The sequence below is a fragment of the Bufo gargarizans genome, chromosome 6 (genome assembly GCF_014858855.1).
Source record: "Bufo gargarizans isolate SCDJY-AF-19 chromosome 6, ASM1485885v1, whole genome shotgun sequence".
Classification (NCBI taxonomy): domain Eukaryota; kingdom Metazoa; phylum Chordata; class Amphibia; order Anura; family Bufonidae; genus Bufo; species Bufo gargarizans.
This window is the reverse complement of record NC_058085.1, coordinates 350,342,985-350,365,915: the sequence shown is the minus strand read 5'-3', so window position 1 is coordinate 350,365,915 and position 22,931 is coordinate 350,342,985. Positions and strand designations below refer to the sequence as shown.

Sequence of the window (22,931 nt, the reverse complement as noted above, 5' to 3'; positions counted from 1 at the left end):
ACTAAATAAAACCAAAATCAAAATATAATACATTGTTAAAGTTGTGTCTGTAATTTATATTTAACCGGAGATGTCATTAACATACATAGCCATTAAATTCTATAGCGCTTTTTATAGTACATACATAGCCGAGTCACATTATTAAGATCTCTTCCTACTTTTGACGTTAGCTCATGAAGAAAGTCACATGTGGTGAACCGGTGACAGTATTTCGTAAACTGGACAGATTGTTCACGTTCTGCTGTAGTGAAAGTGTACTGTGAGTGGACAAATGGCACCATTGTGATAAGCAACATCGAAGTTGTGAAGTACCAGGTGCCTTTGATTTGAGGGGTGAATTACAGCTACGAAGTTGTGCAAGGGCGGACCGACACACTACAGTGGAGCAGCTCACCGTCAAAATTAACCAGGGGACTACCAAACGTGTTTAAAACTGTTTAGTGAACCCTACGGCATGGGCACTGCATCTGCTACTTTTTCTGCTACATCGAACAGATAAACCTTGGCGTGTCAGGCCAGAAACCTCAGAGAACAAACACCCTGCAACCGTTGGTGGAAGAACACAAGCTGGTGGTAGCAGTGTTGTTGTCTCTGGAATGTTCTCATCGCATTCTCTTGGCCCAGTCATACATTCACCCATACAGTACATGCTGATTGTCTTTCCTGAGGTGGATGGGATCTTTCAGAAAGACAATACAGCATGTCATACAGCTACAGTAGAAATGTCTGACATTGTGATTATATATGCATTTTGACTGCTTGCCTCTAAAGTAAGAGGGAAAGTAATGCCCTGCTAGGGGGCATTACCACTCTTTTCACCCCATCACTATCTGCAGGACATTTATTGCCATGTCCTGCATAATGTGTATATCTATTTCCTTGCATCTGGTTATGTTAACATGTAATGTGCCTGGTCTACTAGCAGATGGTGTAAATCTTGGCAGAGCTAGTTTTCCTTGAGTGGAATCTTCTATCCATTCCAGCCCCCTCTCTAGAGAGGGAAAAGTTCAGTGTTAGTGAAGGTGTCTAACCTACTCTATCTTGGGGAGAGGTTGTGTCTAGCTTACCCCCTGATTGGGAAAGCAGCAGGCCCTCTTCCCTTTTGATTATTACAAGTAGGTTACACAAAACATAGACATACACATAAACGATAATTAAATATACTATGTTGAATAAACCCGGAAAGAGTAAGTAAAAACCCACTCAGTGTACATGAATACACCAACCAACAAGAATAAACTGAGATTAAACGGGTATATCATGAAAAATAAATCCTTTATTGAATTAATGATACATAAAAACGAGACATGAGACAACAGATAAAAAATGGCTACATCTGAGGAGGTATGACAACACAAATGAGACATGGGGGGGAGGGGTTTAGCAGTATGCAATGTACAAAAGGCGGTAGAAAAAAGGAGTACAATGCCTCACTGATTTCTGTATGTATAAATGCAACCACAGGTATAAAAATGCAAAAGTGCAAATACTGAGTGGCAAAACACCATATCAAAAAAGTGGTTGCAGATGACACTGCGACATATGGATGTCTGATGGTTCCAAGTTATGGGACCATATAACAGCCAACAGAAGGTTAAACAGCAAGTGCATAGGAAGTCACTATATCAATGGTCAAATCCCACAATTGTAGCTATGGTGACAGCTTAAACCTCCAAATACATACAAAGTTAAAGTGCAAGTGCATAAGAAGTCACCATATCAAATGGTCAGATACCACAATTGCAGCTGTGGTGACAACTTAAACCTCCAAATACATGCAAAACTGGCTCAGGTGCACAATAAACATCCACCTGTGGATAACCCAAGTGGGTATAGCTGAGCACCTAGAGCCAATAAGCACATCCCTCAAAGTCCACAACAATATAGCATGTCTACATACCCATAAATGTGGAGATGTACACCTCAGGAGAGCCACGTAACCCCGACGCACCTTTCGGCGGATGCCTTCCTCTGGGGGTGTCACCACAGCTGCAATTGTGGTATCTGACCATTTGATATGGTGACTTCTTATGCACTTGCACTTTAACTTTGTATGTATTTGGAGGTTTAAGCTGTCACCATAGCTACAATTGTGGGATTTGACCATTGATATAGTGACTTCCTATGCACTTGCACTTTAACCTTCTGTTGGCTGTTATATGGTCCCATAACTTGGAACCATCAGACATCCATATGTCGCAGTGTCATCTGCAACCACTTTTTTGATATGGTGTTTTGCCACTCAGTATTTGCACTTTTGCATTTTTATATCTGTGGTTGCATTTATACATACAGAAATCAGTGAGGCATTGTACTCCTTTTTTCTACCGCCTTTTGTACATTGCATACTCCTAAACCCCTCCCCCCCATGTCTCATTTGTGTTGACATACCTCCTCAGATGTAGCCATTTTTTATCTGTTGTCTCATGTCTCGTTTTTATGTATCATTAATTCAATAAAGGATTTATTTTTCATGATATACCCGTTTAATCTCAGTTTATTCTTGTTGGTTGGCCTCTTCCCTTTTGGACAAGCCTGCAGTTGAGAGCAGTTCCAGGATATCCAGGTAGGAGCACCGTGACAAGTAAAAGCCACAACACCTAAGGGACATTTTAGGCAACCCTCATACCACTCTGGCATTCCTACACTGGTTTCCACCACCACCATCTACTTAGCGGGACCTAGTCCCTCGTTGCTGAAATGCTACAGGCATCACAACAAAAACTTTTAATCCCTGATAACATCTTAAAGTGACCCCTTGGTTTACCCAGTAGCACGCTGCACAAACATGCTCAACTGTTCTTCTAACTTCCATAAAAGTAAATGAAGCACTCTGGAAGTTGTAGTTTCAGAACACCTGGAGTGCCGGAGGTTACTGATCCCTGGGCTAAACATTTAAACCTCTCGTCACTTTATCTCGGAATATCTCCAGCCAGGCGGAAAGGTAAGTGGCGAAATATCATGTGATTATACAATTATGCAACTACTCAAAGTTGGTCCAATTTTTTTACATTTTTTTATTTATTTATCTGTGTGAAATTTCTTCAAAGCCTTGAACAGCCAGTGCTTTACAAATATTTGTTATGTTGTGAAGCTGTGCAATGTCCATGTTGCCTGCAGCACCGATATAAAGAATTGAGGCAGGGACCTACAAGAAAAAGTCCTCCACTAGCGGTTCCCTCTTGACCCGCGCTATGGTTTTCAGTGCCTGTTTTGTGGGACTGGTTTTACTGCAAACCTCGTGGGCAACGGAAGCAACACTGTAAGTACTGTAACTGTGATGTACATTTATGCAAAAGCTACAAGTATATATGCAGCACACAATGTGCTTTTATGCAGTTTTCTTGGAGTGGGTATATTCAGCTTCCATTTTCCAAATCGCACATTGCTCTTGCATTGTTTGTGTAGTATTTAGAAAAATGTTATTCTAATATGCGGACAACTTGGGGAAGAGGAGAGGGGGTACTTACTTTCCTTGAGGAGACCAGCTGTGTAGGTAGGCTCAGTGGCAATGCTCCATGGCATAACAAATATGCAAACAGATATCTCCCAGAGAAAGAGGACCGTCTTACTAGTGACACATTTTAAAACTGACTCCCTAGGAGGTAAAGTCTGAAATTTTACATTAGAAAGATGGTTCTCTTTTTCTACATAGCATTGCCATTAAGTCTCCCTTTACCCCATCCATCCGCTAGTAGTAGCCCACATTTTTAATAGTAATTTTGTAGTCTCTTTATAACCCTGATCTCTATTATTCAATAGCCCTGATTCCAGGAACATAAATATGTTATTATGTAAAGAGTTTCTTACCAAACTACTTAAAAATGTATCATTTTGCCATTCAAAACACATCCATAGCTGAGCAGCTATGAAGTAACCTTTGAAGCATGGGAGATTTAAACCTCCCTGTTCCAGAGGTTTATATAGATATTCCAGTTTAAAGAGGACCTTTCACCTAAAAAAAAAATGTAAACTAAGACCATAGCTTTACTTACATGCCCCCATGAAGTGTTGATCGTTTTTTCTTTTTTCAAACTGTGCCCCCGTTTGTCCGCTATGCCCCCCCGGAATAATTCCCGCCGTCTATGGTAATGAGCCAGCCTCAAATGGGCTGGCTTTAAAAGTTCTCCTCGGCGTGCCTTCTCTCTTCTCCCTGGCACGGAGCGCATCCAATCAGCGCGCTCCGCTCTTAGCCGGATAGACGAAATCGCTCCAGTTCTCTGAAGTCTCGCGAGAACTGGAGCGTCTTCTCCCTGGCTAAGAGCGGAGCGCGCTGATTGGATGCGCTCCGTGCCAGGGAGAAGAGAGAAGGCACGCCGAGGAGAACTTTTAAAGCCAGCCCATTTGAGGCTGGCTCATTACCATAGACGGCGGGAATTATTCCGGGGGGGCATAGCGGACAAACGGGGGCACAGTTTGAAAAAAGAAAAAACGATCAACACTTCATGGGGGCATGTAAGTAAAGCTATGGTCTTAGTTTACATTTTTTTTTTAGGTGAAAGGTCCTCTTTAAGTCTCACACGTTTTCTTCCCCAGACTAGGTCATTAATTATTCTTTCCATAAGTTTAAAATATTTATCCTCTATCCAAATAGGTATATTCCTGAGAACATAACGGAATTGAGGTAGAACCCCCATCTTGACCAGTGAGACTCTATCAGCTCTAAATAGAGGGAGTCTCAACCAGGTCCCTATTTTAACCCTAGTTTTTGTTATCAGTGGGATCAGATTAAGTTGTACAGAGTTTTCAACCTTGGGAGATATCATCATACCCAAGTATTGGAAAGTGTCAACAACATCTAGCTGGGTTATCGTGGTGTCCTTTTGAGACACCGGATCTAATGGCATCAAAGTTGTCTTTGACCAGTTTATATCTAGGCCTGATACCTCACCAAATAGTTTAACCATGCGGATGATTCTTGGAACAGTCATTTCTGTATTCTCTACAAAAAAAAGAACATAATTCGCATATAAAGAAATGCGATCCTCCGCACCCAGGATTCCGAATCCTTTAATTTGTGCATCCTGCCTAATAGCCAAAGCCAAAGGCTCAATATAAATATCGAATAAGAGTGGTTATAGTGGGCAGCCCTGGCGAGTACCTCTGCTTAAGTCAAAACTAATAGTAAGGTTCCCATTAATACTCAACTTAGCCGTGGAGGGTTTTGGCCCATCCTGGCCAAAAGCCTCCACAGGAATCACCACTCCACCCGGTCAAAGGCCTTAGAGGTGTCCAATGACAGAATGGAACGAGCAGACTCTCCAGGAGCCTGCATATTACCAAAAAGCCGATGGAGATTGTAATGAGTACCCTTATTTGGGATAAAACCGTTCTGGTCAGGATGGACAATGGAGGAGATGACCCCAGAGAGTTTTGAGGCCAAAATCCTTGCCAGGAGCTTCACATCTGCATTCAACAGTGAGATCGGTCTATAGTATCCCTTTTTTTGGAATTAGTATTATTACCACTTCCATCATTGAACCCGGCTGGTTCCCCTCCTCCACCAATTCAGCAAGGGCCCCCAGCAATCTAGGAAAAATAACCTGCTTATATTTGGTATAGAATTCATATAGGGGTCCGTCTGAACCAGGGTGGAATTACCCGAGCCCCATTTAATTGCTCCTGAATTGCTCCTGAATTGAGAGGTCAGCCTCCAGTACCTTCTTTTGAGTCGGAGAGATAGTAGGAAAAGCAATACCATCGAGATAGGAATCCATCTTTTCATCCGTAATCTTAGAATCGTCTCTATAAATGCCTGTGAAGTAGTCAAGGAAGGCCTCCTCTATGAAGTCTTGTCCACTAACTATACTCCCATTAGCCAATCGAATGGTATCTATATATTTTTTGGACTCCTGACTCGAGATCACTCTGGATAGAAGTTTCCCTGGTCGCCCCGATTCCGTAAAGTATTTTTGACCCTTAAAAAAAAGACTCTATTGGGCCTTCTCCAGCAAAAAGTTAGAGTATGCTTGTGTAGTCTTCTGCATAGTTTCCCTATTTTCCTCTGTCCTACTTATATAGAAAGATTGTGTAGCTAAGGAGTCTTGTTCTTTTAAATTTGTCTAATTTTTTCCATACTCCTTTCTCAAATCAGAAATATTACTGACCATTATTCCCCTCATATAGGCCTTGAAAGTATCCCATACTTCTTGGATTTTAGCTGAACCACAATTAGTTTCCCAAAATTGGTTGATTTCCCTTTGTATAATTTCATGTTTCTTTATTACTGATAGCCAATAGGGGTTTAATCTAAATGGAGACCTCCCTGTTTGTTTATCATGAGTCAGGCAGAGTTCGAGGAGTAGGGGTAGATGGTCTAAAAATGTCACGGCTGAGGATGGGGAAAATCCTCAGCCGTGCGATGCCGGCTGATGTCCGGTTGCTGCTCGGCCAGGGCAACAGAATTAGGGAGCTGGTCACCTCCTATAGCGTCCCTAACCTGACCCTAACTCCTAACCTACATGGGCCGACCTTAAAGGTAGGAGGACCCATGCGCCGGAACCTAGGAGCCCTGACTTACCCTCCGTCCGGTCCCTAGCTAGGAGTCAGGGTAAGACGGCCTGTTCCTACTGGACACTGAGGAACAGGGGTCTCACGGGCCGAGTAGCCAGGAAAGGGGGAACATAAACAGTCTTATGGATATGGCAGGTGAACTAACTAGTTCCACCTACCTGCCACAGCCTTGCTGACTGGATCCCTGTGGACACAGGAATCCAGATCCATAAGCTGCACAGAAACCAAAGAGATAGGACATCAACCATACATCAGGGAAAGGAATCTTATGACCGGAAGGGTGGCCCTTACAAGAAGGATGGAATCCACAGGAGGCTGCTACAACCAAGCATGACTGAAAGCAACCTACTGAGCAGTGCTCCAGACACAGGCTTTATAGGGCTAAATGGCCACACCCACCGGACAGGGACACACCCAGTGACATCACACACACTGGGAAGAGGGTTAACCCTTCCAGCACCACAGGAAAGGAAAACACCAAACATACAGAGGAGGTGACCAAACTAAGATCACCCTGTGGCTGTTGCCGCTGACAACGACATGGGTGGCAGCCGTCCCGGGAGACAGCCCGAAGGCCGAGACACTGCCACCACATGTACATAATACCAAACGTTGCCACGGGCAGCCACAGTGAAAGGACGATGTCCGTGCACACCAAACATAAACTACAGTGCACACCAGACATACAAAACACAGTGCATCCACACACGCACACAACTCCCCGGGAACCGCACACAAAGCTGTTGTCCGCGGCAACCGCACTGAGGCCAACTACATTATGCCTCAGCTGCGGTTGACACAACAACCACAACCGCGGGCAACTGTATGCGGCTCCCAAGGAGTCACGACCATAACCGTGGCCGTGACAAAAAATGACCTAATCTCGTTTTACATACCGCAGATATTTTTTTATTAATCAGGGCATGATCTATTCTGTTCATAGATCTACCTGATTTACTAATACATGAGAAAACCCTTCTCCCCTGTCCCAGACTTCCCCAAACATCCTCAAACCCAGCCTCAGAACAAAAACATCCCAAGGAGGACCCCTGAACAACAGAGTCTCCCGAGACACCCATAGAAACCCTGCCTACCGCAGGGTTGATAACACAGTTCAAGTCTCCAATAATCAATGTAGGACATTCTGGCCATTTATGAATACATTTAAACCCTCGCCTCCCCACTCTGGATGCATCACAGCCCATAACCACACCCCAGACTAATTAATCTACCGCATAGTGCAGCAGATCTCTCACCTATGACCATCCCTCCCCCACACCCGCCGCTCATCACCTCCCTGCCAATTAAACAAAAAAAATATAAGTATAGAACATCAAATGTAATTTCGTTCAAGCCACTCCGCAGCCTTGTCCGGCGTATCAAAAAAAAAAGTTGTATCCTTGAAAATAATCCGGAGTTTGGCTGGAAAAACAAGTGAGTACTTAATATCCCTTACTCTTAGCCTCTTTTTAACATAAATAAAGAAACGTCTCTTTTCTTGGACATCTTGAAAAAAAGCCAATCTATTTCCATCATATAAAACAGGGGAGCATTCCCTCACCTTTCTTAGTACCATATCTCTGTCATTTGAATCCAGCATTTTGGCGAGAAGTGTCCTTGGTTGTCTCCCAGGAATTAATTTACCACCTGGAACCTGATGGGCTCTTTCTACTAGGAACATGGGTGAGAAGTGTTCCCTGCCAAAATTTTCAAAAATCATTGTCTGTATAAATTGAGTAGTAGGGTTCTTATCTTCTGTGCCCTCTGGGATCCCCAAGATTCTTACATTATATCTTTGTGTTCTATCTTCCAGGTCCACCACCTTTCTTTTAAGGAAATTAAGATCTGTCCTCAAAGTGGACATCTCTATATTTACTTTTTTAGATTCATCCTGTATAATAACCATCAAGCTCTCCACTTTGTCTCTCTCCCAAATTTTAGACAGATCATCCCTTATCAATCCCACATCGACTTGGATTACCCCAAGCTGGGTTGTAATGACCTGAATTAAGTCCCCATTCTGTTTAACCACCAGTAATATTTCTTCTAACGGAGAGGGGTTGTATTGATCGCATCTTCTCCCTCTATCGCCTCCTCCCCTTGAGGGTACCCAGCAGCTTTTTGTACTTCAAGTTCAGGGTTCACTTCAGAGTTATCAGTTCTTTTTGTGCTGGACTCCTTTTACCCACCCCTCGTGTTAATCCGTGGGGACCTCAAAAATTGATCTATTTTTTCTCCTTCAAAAGGTTTAGTGGCCAATTTCTGACCGGAAAGATCCACAGAGCGCCTACTAGCCTTTGGAGCCATTTTTTTTATTTTTTTTTCTCTCTCTCTCCTTTCTCCTTTTCTTTATTATTCGCCCTTAGTATTTTATTTTATTTTTTTCCTCTCTCTTCTTTCTTTTTTTTCCACTTTTTCTTTTTTGCCTTTTTCCTATTTATGTATTTTTTTTCCCTTAACTGCTCCTTTATATTCAGTTCCCAATTCTTTAGATGCAATATCACATAAACCAGGAATACAGTAATAGCCTTTTATTGGTTAGTTGGTTAGTTGAATAGTTAGCTCATTAGTTAGTTAGTCACAGAAAAAGCAGTAAAGGAGCAATCTCGCCCATTTTGATTTCTCAGGCCATCAGCCGACTCGGTTGAGAGACACACGAAGCGCAGCCAGGGAGACCAGCAGGGAGACCAGCGGGCCACAGGGAGACAGAGGATCAAACAACAATCCGCAGAGACTGGAGCGGGGGTCACCAGGAGAAACAGGCGGAACACCAGGATCCAGCCAAAAAGGAAAGAACACCAATGCAAGCCAGCGACCAGCACCAGCAGCCACAGGGGGAGCAGAGGCAGAGAAACAAGTAATCAGCAGGCAGTCCCAATCCCGGTCCCAAGACAAAGGGGCATAAGAAACAGGCAGAACCACCAGGCATCCGAAGTCCAGCGAAGCCCCAGACACCGTCAATCGAGCGGGACACCAAGCAGGCAGAGCGGGACAAGCCGCAATCCGGACAGTCCGGGCAGGAGAGAGAAGCGGGGACACCAGAGACGGAGCAGTCAGCGAGGCAGGCAACGAGACAGCGGGAGGCGGGGAGAGCGCAACGTCCTCACGTCACTGATACTATGAATTTTCAATTATAATTTTGCTATTTTTGTAGACATGCAAACTTAAGGGATTCACCTCAAAATCTGATTAGAATATTAAGCGAATCAATTCGCTTGTCAAACAGAGTTCTTCAACAGCGAGGGTCTGTTCCAGCACTTAAGAGGTATGCCCCTCTTGCTTGATTGACAGGGCCAGACGTCTCACCCGGCCTTGTCAATCTCATGCTTATGCTGTTGCTGTAAGTAGTTGCACAAGCACAAAGGCTCTGTTTCTGTTGCACTTAGAATCTATTCACTTATTTCTAGATCTGGTGTTACTCAAATGGTTCAACTTCTAAAAGAAGATGAATGCAGGCCAGATTAAGTGCAAACCATTCATCTTTACTGAACATGGCTGTAGTTACAATAATACAAAAGATATGTGATGATGGTCACTTTAAGAAGCACAGTATGCTGGAATTCTAAATGTTACAGAACGTAAGGCTATAGACACCTTTGGGTAATTTTCTTTATTCACTTGCATGCATTTTTTATATAAAATAATTTTTTGCAACATTATTTTATTAAAACATTTGCACCTTTTGGCTTCTCTTAATAAAAACAATATAAAAAACACAGAAATAGTTGTATATACATAAAAGCTTCCCAAATATGGAAGTCCTTATATGAAGAGTTAACATGTCCTCCCTGTCCTGCATGGGCTCTGTGGAAGGGTGGACAGTAGCTACCCAAGAGAACAATGCTGGATTCAGAATTCCAAGAGCCCATATTTTTGTGCTTAACCACTCTGCTTCAACTTCTCCCCAAGCATGCTATGACATTGTGGTACAAGAAGAGTTTAAAAGACTGTGAGCAAAAGTTTGTTTGTTTTCTGTCCCTCGCTGCACCCCACATCATGGACAGAATCATGGTCCTGTATGTGAGGTTGGGGAAAGCAACCCATGTCCCCTTGAACGTGGCCACCACACTTAGAATGTTTTTCAAGGGTAACCAACCCACTGGTGTCTCCTGGTAGGGCAGAGTAATACAGGTATAAATACCCTTCTTCATGAATCTATTCGACAGTAAAGTCAAGCATAGCACAAGGGAAGGAATCACCAAATTCTGGGGTACCACAAAAACATCATAGTTGTAGTGCAGTAGAGCAATATTCCAGTTTTTGTTGGGTGACCACTTGGTATATTATAGTATAATAGAAGATAGTGTCACTTTGAAACAGCACTGGTGTGTGGGTGGTCCATATGTAGACCTGCTCTTATAGTTGTGCTATTTTTCTCTTCTCTATCTCTTCTACCTCAGGCACTATGCTCTCATCTTCCCCTCAGAGCTGCGTGCAAGCCATCAAGAAAAGATCTGCTTGCAATTGGAGGGAGCTCGAGGAGAGAGCAATGTAGAAATATCACTGAACCTGGATGATAAGAACACAACACTGATAGATAAAAACTTTCAAGAAAACTCCATATTCACCTGCTTCAACCTGCAGGTAACAGGTCTAGTTGAGTCTCTGTCACATTTCCTTCACATCTTCATGGCCCCATAAACATGGATCACCCATGGATACATATTCAGCTGCTGTTCTAATTTTATTTCTGCTCAGGTTTCAGACCCTGAAAAAGAAAAAGAGGTCGGCAAACTGACACTTTCCATCAAAACTGTGGATGAAAACATAACCAAAACCACTAAGCTTATTGTGAGGAAGCAAATATCCAAGGTTCTAGTCCAAACAGACAAGGCTGTGTACAAGCCCGGTCAAGCTGGTAAGAGAATGGTCATGCGTTGTTATTAAGTAAAAAAAAAATTTTAGTTCTTCAATGTCTTATACCTGTTATTATTAAGTTGTATAAGTTTATAAAAGAACTTATCAGTTTTCTTTCAGAACCAGTAGATTGTGTCTGATATTGCAACTCCACCCCATTCATTTAAATGAGGTTGAGCTGCAAAGCCAGGCACTAGATTGCTGCTCTTTTGGAAGAAAACAAACAATCTGCTTATTTGAATATTGCAAATGTTTTACATGTAATTACAGAGGTCATTTGATGTACCATAATGTCTAGCATGTAATTGATTTGTACCCATATGGTAATTTATTGGGAAGCACCTGTTTACCGAATTGCTCCTGATGTACAGTACTGTATATTGGAAACCATTCTATAGTCGTATTAGATCGCTTTCACATCACCGTTCTATTTTCCATTCTTCTGATCTGTCAGAAGAACAGAAAAATAAAAACAGATTCTTTCTTTGAAAATTCATTGTGCTCATTTTGCATTCTTTTGTGTGAGTTCTGTCAGATATCCGTTATTTTGGACAGGGTAAAAAGAGCTGAGAAGAACACCATCAAAAATAATGTATCTCTAATGGAACTGACACAAATGGATGCAAAATGAGCAGAATAGATGCTCAAAATAAAGGATCTGTGATTTTTTTCTGCCTTTCTGACGAATCAGAAGAATAACAAATAATTGATGTATACATGTCCTAAGCTGTATTTGAAATTGCAGTTGACGTTGGCCTTTCCAATACAAAACAAATCACAAATTTAAAGTGTGAGTCAATGGCAGACCTATGCAAGTATGGTATATGCAAATTATATACAGTATATGTTTATATATCAGATGTACAGTGAAAAGAGCCTATGTATTGTATTTTTACCTTAAGTCATGATGTTGCAAAATTGCTTTTTTTAAGGGTGGGGGTTGGTTGGGTTTGTTGGTTGGTTGAATATCAAATGTCTTTCTCAAGGAGGCTCACATTATTAATAAACTGTATGTCAACTTCTACAGTGCAATTCAGAATTCTATCCCTTAATGAAGATTTTAAACCAGAAAGCGAAGCAGTAAGTTCAAACTCTACAAATAATATAAAGGAAAACAATTTAGAAAGTATCAAAATATGAGCACATTAATATGTTCTATCTATCTATCTATCTATCTATCTATCTATCTATCTATCTATCTATCTCATATATATATATCTTATATCTAGCTATCAAGAAAAATAAATATGGTATATAATGTAGCTAACTGCAATAAACAGATTCTATGAAAAATTTTAATGTATCTGTGTTTTTTCCCAGATTCCAGTCATTGAAATGCAGGTCAGTATTTGTTAATAATAATAATAATAATATAAAAATTATTATTTTTAATTATACTATTAACATATAGAAATAAAAGGAGTACCTGTCATATCTCTTAGGGCATGTTCACATCTGCGTTCGAGGCTCCGATTGGGGCTTCCGTCAAAGTTTGTGAAAAATAGTGGAGAGAAAAATCTTGAATGCAGGACATTTTTCTCTGAAATACATGTTCTCCTGAATGATCAGTTGACTAGAGATGGCCTTGCTGTTCGCCCGGCGGTCATTTCGAGCAAGTGAACATATGTCGATGTCCGCCGGTGCCATATTCTTTTGCATTGTGCCGAACATTGACCCATGACACATCCATCAGGTGGGACAGGACAGCCAATTGAGACATTTCAGCACATGGACATACCCCCTACAGTATAAATAAATCCGATCTGGCAGCCATTTTACATTCTGTTTTTTGCCAGTGTAGGGAGAGGTTGCTGTGTGGCGCAGGGACAGACTGTTAGGGACACCAAACGCTAGCTAATAGGGCCACAAAAGTCCTTTTAAGGACTCGTATAGGTGTGCTATCGATAGGTGAGACATACTGAGGGGTGTGATATACTTATAATATAGTTTCTAACATAGAAAGTATATTATAGTGCATTTGTATTGTGCAGCAGTTGTGTGCGGTTCTGCTGCGATACTGCAGCTATATAGAGGGACAAACACTATTGGAATAAGTAATTGCAACTGGTGTGATATACCCCAAAAAAATTACTGATTAAGAGGTGCAATATACCTTCTTCCACAAAATACTGATTGAGGGGTGTGATATACCTGCTTCCACCAAATATTGATTGAGGCCTGCTATACACCAGCTTCCACCAAATATTGATTAAAGGGTTTGATATACCAGATTACAGCAAATACTCATTAAGGGGTTCTATATACCTGTTTCCACAAAATACTGATAGATTGGATTGATATACCGGCTTCAACCAAATATTGATTGAGGCCTACGATACACCAGCTTCTGCCAAATATTGATTAAGGGGTTTGATATACCTGCTTCCAGCAAAAACTCATTAAGGGGTTCTATATACAGTGGTGCCCATAATTATTCATACCCCTGGCATGAATAACATTTGACATAAAGTTACTTTTATTCAACCAGCAAGTAATTTTTTGATGAGAAATGACATAGGTGTCTCCCAAAAGATAATAAGATGATGTACAAGAGACATTATTGTGGAAAAAAAAACATTTCTCAGCTTTTTATATTTGAGCAAAAAATACAAGATGTTCCACACTGTGGAAAATCTCAAAGGACGTGGTCGGAAGCCAAAAGTGACACCTGTGCTGGCCAGGAGGATAGTTAGAGGCAATCCTGGTGAATCTGGACTCTGCTGGTGGCAATGTTTCAAGGCAGACAATCTAACAGACACTGCTGGGTTCCACTTCTCCAGATAAGGCACACAAAAGTTCGCTTGGCCTTTTGCAGATCATCTGGACAAAAAAGAAGACTTCTGGTCTTCTGTGTTATGGTCAGATGAAACAAAAATTGAATTGTTTGGTCACAAGGATGTTTCCTTCATTTGGCGTAAAAAAGGAGAAGCCTTCAACCCAAAGAACACCATCCTCACTGTCAAACATGGTGGTGGGAACCTAATGCTTTGGGGGTGTTTTTCAGCCAATGAACCAGGGAACCTAATCACAGTAAACGGCAACAGCAAATACTCATTAAGGGGTTCTATATACCTGTTTCCACAAAATACTGATAAAAGGAATTGATATACCGGCTTCCACCAAATATCAATTTAGGCCTGCGATACACCGGCTTCCACCAAATATTGATTATGGGGTTTGATTTACCAGCTTCCAGCAAATACTCATTAAGGGGTTCTATATACTGTACCTATTTCCACAAAATACTGCTAAAGGTAGTTGATATACCGGCTTCCACCAAATATCGATTTAGGCCAGCGATACACCAGCTTCCACCAAATATTGATTAAGGGGTTTAATAAACCAGCTTCCAGCAAATACTCATTAAGGGGTTCTATATATACCCGTTGCCACAAATAACTGATAGAGGGGACTGATATACCGGCTTCCACCAAATATTGATTGAGGGGTTTGATATACCAGCTTCCAGCAAATACTCATTAAGGGGTTGTATATACTTGTTTCCACAAAATACTGAAAGAGGGGATTAATATGCCGGGTTCCACCAAATATTGATTGACACCTGTGATACACCGGTTTCCACCAAATATTTATTAAGAGGTTTCATTTACCAGCTTCCAGCAAATACTCATTAAGGGGTTCTATATACCTGTTTCCACAAAATACTGATAAAAGGAATTGATATATCGGCTTCCACCAAATATCGATTTAGGCCTGCGATACACCGGCTTCCACCAAATATTGATTATGGGGTTTGATTTATCAGCTTCCAGCAAATACTCATTAAGGGGTTCTATATACCTGTTTCCACAAAATACTGATAGAGGGGATTGATACACTGGCTTCCAACAAATATTGATTGAGGTCTGCAATACACCAGCTTCTACCAAAATTGATTAAGGGGTTTGATATACTAGCGTCCAGCAAATACTTATTAAGGGGTTCTATATACCTGTCACACTCCCAGTGCTCCACGTCCTGCCTCTTCTCCTCCTTTTTCCTCCTATTTGCCCTCCACTTCACCTTCCACCATGCTGTTGTCATGTTCTTCTGACAAAAGGCAGGCTTCCGTGGCCAAAATGTTTGAAAGTAAAAAGTTGATGATGCCGGATAACCCTCTTGCCCAACGACTGACCGCTGGCTTGTCAGAACTGCTAGACCGCCAACTACTGCCATATAAACTGGTGGACTCGGAGACCTTTAGAAAATTTGTGGCCATTGGCACACCGCAATGGAAGGTACCCAGAAGGAAATATTTCTCCCAGAAGGGCATACCAGAGCTATATGGCCACGTTCAGCGGCAAGTGAATGTATCACTGGCACACAGTTTCGGTGCCAAGATACATCTGACAACAGACGTGTGGTCTAGCAAACAAGGGCACGGAAGGTATATAACTTTTACTGCCCACTGGGTGAACCCTCTGACGGCTGTCAAGCATGCAACCCGTGGCACCCGTGTGAATTTTGTGTTACCATCACGGATTGCATGCAGGCCTGCCTCTTCTTCTCCTCCTCCTCCTCCTACTCCTTTCTCTGTCTTCTCCTCGGCTGACTCCTCCTTTTCCACTTCTACCGCCTCTTCCACTGAATCCTCCAAGCTCCCCAGAACCTATTAATTGTGCCAGGTGAGACATTGCCATGCTGTGCTGTGGCTTTTGTCCCTGGAAGCCAAGAGCCACACTGGTCCTGCACTGCTTTCAGCTCTGCAGGCACAGGCCGATCAGTGGCTAACACCGCTCTTTTTGACAGTTGTTAGTGGTGTGCGACAACGGTGCCAACGGTTCTTCTGAGCGCACTGAAACAGGGCAAAATGACACACGTGCTGTGCATGGCACACGTCCTGAACTTAGTCGTGCAGCGATTTGTTGCCAAATACCTTGGGGTCCAGGACTTCTCTGGCCATTTTAGAAGATCTGACACGGCCATGGCTTGCCTTGCTGATGTTCACGTGACCACCTGCCCGTCAGACGTCTGATTTTTGACAGCCCGACGCGCTGGAACTCCACCTTGTATATGCTTGATAGGCTGCTCCAGCACCAACGTGCCGTTAACAACTACTTGTATGAACTCTGCTTGGTTTCTTTTCACCAAATTAGATCACCAAACTGGTCAGTCACAGCCAGTGCACCATCAGTGACATCGTACATTACGCCTTCTTTCTGGAGTGTGCATTACATCATGTAATTGATCAAGCCGTCGAGGAGCAGAAGCTTGAAGATGAGGAAGTCGCAATGCTGAAGCAATTCCCAGGGGGGCTGCTCCATCAGAGACAAGTCAGCAGGAGTCTGAAGAGGAGTCAGAAGAGGATGGTGCCTGGGGGGAGGAGGAGCAGGAGGAGCAAGTAGAGCAGGCTTTTAACTTTTCGGGGATCTCTGGTGTTGTCCGTGGATGGGGGGAGAAGACAGAGGACAATATTCTCCTGGGTGATGATCAGGAGCCAGGGCGCTCCACCACTTCCAATTTAGTGCAAATGGGGGACTTTATGCTCCAATGTTTGAAGAGGGACCCGCGTATAAAAAATATAAAGGACCAGTACTGGGTGGCAACGTACTTAGACCCCCGGTACAAATACAAAATGGTGGACATGTTACCAGCATCACAGAGTGCTGTCAGAATGCACATATGCTGCATTCTGCTGTTGCTGGCACTGGCAGGGGAATTTCCACCCACAGAGAAACAGTTGCAGGTACCAATCCTACAGCGCATGCAAGAAGAGGGCCATTTAAAGATGTGTTAGTCACTTCGGATATGAGATTATTCTTGCAAAACAACACATCGTCAGTTGCCCTCCAGATCCAGCCTCAGGGAATGTCTAGACCGACAGGTGTCGGACTACATCGGGTTAACGGCCGATGTAGACGCTCTGAGAAGCGAGGAACCCCTTAAATACTGGGGGTGCAGGCTTGACCTTTAGCCAGAGATGGCACAATTTGCCATGGAACTCTTGGCTTGCCCCTCGTGGAGTGTCCTGTCCGAAAGGACGTTCGGCGCAGCAGGAGGGATCATGACCGATAAGCGCACTCGCCTAGTTCATGACAGTGTGGACTACCTCACATTTCTAAAAATGAATGAGGCATGGATCTTGGAGGAATTCAACACCTGGGACGACCACGTTTAATTGAATTTCCTCATGTCAGCCGACACATATCCGCCACCACCCCGAAGAAAGAATGGTCCCTGTTTTATGCAAATACAGCAGCATAAAAGGCCTTTTCTGTCTGGTAAATGCCTAATGTTTGGGGCCTGTACTCCACTGGCCTGCAGTAAAATTGGTATCCAATGTCTAATATACCTTCAGCCTCATAATCACTTAATCTTTTCTGTACGTTAAATGCCTAATTGTTGGGGCCTCGGAGAAATTCAATACCTGTGACAACCACGTGTTGTCAAATTTCACCTATTATCATTTGGGGTTTATTTAAAAGGGGGTATTTCGTTAGTAATGTTTTTAATCCAATTTTATAATTTAATTTCTTGAAAATATATGTATTTGTACTGGCCTACAGTAAAATTGTTAACCAATGACCGTCTAATATACCTCCAGCCACATAATCACTTGATCTTTTCTGTCCAGTGAATGCCTAATGTTTAGGGCCTGTACTCCACTGGCCTGCAGCTAAATTGTTATCCAATGACCATCTAATATACCTCCAGCCACATTATCACTTGTTCTTTTCTGTACGATGAATGCATAATTTTTGGGGCTTCTAATCTAACTTGCCAACAGTAAAAATCGTTAACCAATGACCACCTAATGTACAATCATTTGTTATTTTCTGTATGTTAAATGCCTAATGTTTGGGGCATGTACTACACTGGCCTGCAGTAAAATTGATATCCATTGACCATCTAATATACCTCCAGCCAGATAATCACTTGATGTTTTCTGTGTGGTGAATGCCTATTGTTTGGGGCCTACAGGGAGTGCAAAATTATTAGGCAAATGAGTATTTTGACCACATCATCCTCTTTATGCATGTTGTCTTACTCCAAGCTGTATAGGCTCGAAAGCCTACTACCAATTAAGCATATTAGGTGATGTGCATCTCTGTAATGAGAAGGGGTGTGGTCTAATGACATCAACACCCTATATCAGGTGTGCATAATTATTAGGCAACTTCCTTTCCTTTGGCAAAATGGGTCAAAAGAAGGACTTGACAGGCTCAGAAAAGTCAAAAATAGTGAGATATCTTGCAGAGGGATGCAGCACTCTTAAAATTGCAAAGCTTCTGAAGTGTGATCATCGAACAATCAAGCGTTTCATTCAAAATAGTCAACAGGGTCGCAAGAAGCGTGTGGAAAAACCAAGGCGCAAAATAACTGCCCATGAACGGAGAAAAGTCAAGCGTGCAGCTGCCAAGATGCCACTTGCCACCAGTTTGGCCATATTTCAGAGCTGCAACATCACTGGAGTGCCCAAAAGCACAAGGTGTGCAATACTCAGAGACATGGCCAAGGTAAGAAAGGCTGAAAGACGACCACCACTGAACAAGACACACAAGCTGAAACTTCAAGACTGGGCCAAGAAATATCTCAAGACTGATTTTTCTAAGGTTTTATGGACTGATGAAATGAGAGTGAGTCTTGATGGGCCAGATGGATGGGCCCGTGGCTGGATTGAAAGGGCAGAGAGCTCCAGTCCGACTCAGACGCCAGCAAGGTGGAGGTGGAGTACTGGTTTGGGCTGGTATCATCAAAGATGAGCTTGTGGGGCCTTTTCGGGTTGAGGATGGAGTCAAGCTCAACTCCCAGTCCTACTGCCAGTTTCTGGAAGACACCTTCTTCAAGCAGTGGTACAGGAAGAAGTCTGCATCCTTCAAGAAAAACATGATTTTCATGCAGGGCAATGCTCCATCACACGCGTCCAAGTACTCCACAGCGTGGCTGGCAAGAAAGGGTATAAAAGAAGAAAAACTAATGACATGGCCTCCTTGTTCACCTGATCTGAACCCCATTGAGAACCTGTGGTCCATCATCAAATGTGAGATTTACAAGGAGGGAAAACAGTACACCTCTCTGAACAGTGTCTGGGAGGCTGTGGTTGCTGCTGCACGCAATGTTGATGGTGAACAGATCAAAATACTGACAGAATCCATGGATGGCAGGCTTTTAAGTGTCCTTGCAAAGAAAGGTGGCTATATTGGTCACTGATTTGTTTTTGTTTTGTTTTTGAATGTCAGAAATGTATATTTGTGAATGTTGAGATGTTATATTGGTTTCACTGGTAAAAATAAATAATTGAAATGGGTATATATTTGTTTTTTGTTAAGTTGCCTAATAATTATGCACAGTAATAGTCACCTGCACACACAGATATCCCCCTAAAATAGCTAAAACTAAAAACAAACTAAAAACTACTTCCAAAAATATTCAGCTTTGATATCAATGAGTTTTTTGGGTTCATTGAGAACATGGTTGTTGTTCAATAATAAAATTAATCCTCAAAAATACAACTTGCCTAATAATTCTGCACTCCCTGTATACTTCACTGGCCTGAAGTAAAATTGATATCCATTGACCGTCTAATATACCTCCAGCCACATAATTACTTGATATTTACTGTATGGTGAATGCATAATTTTTGGGGCCTGTAATCTAACTGCCCAACAGTAAAATTGTTATACAGTGACCTCCTAATGTACCTCCAGACACATAATCACTTGTTCTTTTCTGTACGGTGAATGCATAATATTTGGGGCCTGTACTCCACTGGCCTCCAGTAAAATTGCTATCCATTGACTGTCTAATATACCTCCAGCCACATAATCACTTGTTCTTTTCTGTACATTGAATGCATAATTTTTTGGGCCTTTACTCCACTGGCCTGCCATAAAATTGTTATCCAATGCCGGTCTAATATACCTCCAGCGACATAATCACTTTGTTTTCTGTGTGGTGAATGCCTAATGTTTGGGGCCTGTACTCCTTTGGCCTGCAGTAAAATTGATATCCATTGACCATCTATTATACCTCCAGCCACATAATCACTTGATATTTACTGTATGGTGAATACATAATTTTTGGGGCCTGTAATCTAACTGGCCAACAGTAAAATTGTCATACAGTGACCTTCTAATGTACCTCCAGACACATAATCACTTGTTTTTATTTTGTACGGTAAATGCCTAATATTTGGGGCCTGTACTCCACTGGCCTGCAGTAAAATTGATATCCATTGACTGTCTAATATACCTCCAGCCACATAATCACTTGTTCTTTTCTGTACGGTGAATGCATAATTTTTGGGGCCTGTACTCCACTAGCCTGCACTAAAATTGTTATCCAATGACCGTCTAATATACAGTACCTCCAGCCACATAATCACTTGATGATTTCTCTCTGGTGAAATCCTATTGTTCGGGGCCTATACTCCTCTGGCCTGCAGTAAAATTGATATCGAATGACCGTCTAATATACCTCCAGCCACATAATCACTTGAACTTTTTAGTTCAGTGAATGCCTAATGTTTGGGGCCTGTACTCCACTAGCCTGCAAGAAAAAATGAATATCCAATGGCCATCTAATATACCTCCAGCCCCACGATCACTTGATCTTTTCTGTACTGTGAATGCCTAATTGTTGGTGCTTCGGAGGAATTCAACACTTGTGATGACCACGTATTATCGAATTTCACCTATTATCATTTGTTTTTTTTTAAGAGGGGGGATTTTGTTAGCCATGTTTTTAATCCAATTTGATATTTTTAGATCTTTTAAACATATGTATTTGACATGTATTTGAACTGGACTGCAGAAAAACTATTAGCCAATTACTGTCTAATATACCTCCAGCCACATAATTACTTAATATTTTCTGTCCGGTGAATGCCTAATGTATGGGGCCTGTACTCCACATGCCTGCAGTGAAATTTATGTCCAATGAACGTCTAATATACCTCCAGCCACATAATCAATTGATGTTTTCTGTTTGGGAAATGCCTAATGTTTGGGGCCTATACTCCACTGGCCTGCAGTAAAATTTATATCTAATGACCGTTTAATATACCTCCAGCCACATAATCACTTGATATTTTCTGTACGGTGAATGCATAATTTTTAGGGCCTGTAATCTAACTGGCCAACAGTAAAATTGTTATACGGTGACCGCCTAATGTACCTCCAGCCACATTATCACTTCTTGGTTTCTGTCCGATGAATGCCTAATGTTTGGTGCCTGTACTCCACTGGCATGCAGTAAAATTTTTGTCCAATGACTGTCTAATACCTCCAGCCACATAATCATTTGATCTTTTCTGTACAGTGGATGCCTAATTGTTGGGGCCCCGGAGGAATTCAACACCTGTGACGACCATGTGTTATCGAATTTCACCTATTATCATTTGGGCTTTATTTAAGAGGGGGGATTTCATTAGCCATGTTTTTAATCCAATTTGATATTTTTAGTTATTTTAAACATATGTATTTGACATGTATTTGTAGTGGCCTGCAGTAAAAATGATATCCAATGACCATCTAATATACCTTCAGCCACATAATCAATCACTTGATATTTTCTGTCCGGTGAATGCATAATTTTTAGGGCCTGTAATCTAACTAGCCAACAGTAAAATTGTTTTACGGTGACCGTCTAATATACAAACCGGATTCCCCAAAAGTTGGGACACTAAACAAATTGTGAATAAAAACTGAATGCAATGATGTGGAGATGGCAAATGTCAATATTTTAATTGTAATAGAATGTAGATGACAGATCAAACGTTTAATCCGAGTAAACTGTATCATTTTGAAGGAAAAATACGTTGATTCAAATTTTCACGGTGTCAACAAATCCCCCAAAAGTTGGGACAAGTAGCAATAAGAGGCTGGAAAAAGTAAATTTGAGCATAACGAAGAGCTGGAAGACTAATTAACACTAATTAGGTCAATTGGCAACATGATTAAGTATAAAAAGAGCTTCTCAGAGTGGCAGTGTCTCTCAGAAGCCAAGATGGGTAGAGGATCACCAATTCCCACAATGTTGCGCAGAAAGATAGTGGAGCAATATCAGAAAGGTGTTACCCAGCGAAAAATTGCAAAGACTTTGCATCTATCATCATCAACTGTAAATAACATCCTCCGAAGATTCAGAGAATCTGGAACAATCTCTGTGCGTAAGGGTCAAGGCCATAAAACCATACTGGATGCCCGTGATCTCTGGGCCCTTAAACGACACTGCACCACAAACAGGAATGCTACTGTAAAGGAAATCACAGAATGGGCTCAGGAATACTTCCAGAAACCATTGTCAGTGAACACAATCCACCATGCCATCCGCCGTTGCCAGCTGAAACTCTACAGTGCAAAGAAGAAGCCATTTCTAAGCAAGATCCACAAGCTCAGGTGTTTTCACTGGGCCAGGGATCATTTAAAATGGAGTGTGGCAAAATGGAAGACTGTTCTGTGGTCAGACGAGTCACGATTCAAAGTTATTTTTGGAAATCTGGGACGCCATGTCATCCGGACCAAAGAGGACAAGGACAACCCAAGTTGTTATCAACGCTCAGTTCAGAAGCCTGCATCTCTGATGGTATGGGGTTGCATGAGTGTGTGTGGCATGGGCAG

The 22,931-nt window shown here is 42.1% G+C and overlaps 1 protein-coding gene across 1 annotated transcript in view; it reads left to right on the top strand.

Annotated features, from left to right (window-relative positions):
- Positions 1 to 3,111: 3,111 nt before the first annotated feature.
- LOC122940096 (alpha-2-macroglobulin-like) overlaps positions 3,112 to 22,931 on the top strand; it is a 174,593-nt gene continuing 154,773 nt past the window's right edge. The window contains exons 1-5 of the mRNA XM_044296442.1: positions 3,112 to 3,262; positions 10,914 to 11,097; positions 11,212 to 11,371; positions 12,398 to 12,450; positions 12,691 to 12,711. Of these exons, the coding sequence (XP_044152377.1) occupies positions 3,195 to 3,262; positions 10,914 to 11,097; positions 11,212 to 11,371; positions 12,398 to 12,450; positions 12,691 to 12,711 (486 nt within the window). The 5' untranslated portion in view covers positions 3,112 to 3,194. The remainder of the gene's footprint in view (positions 3,263 to 10,913; positions 11,098 to 11,211; positions 11,372 to 12,397; positions 12,451 to 12,690; positions 12,712 to 22,931) is intronic.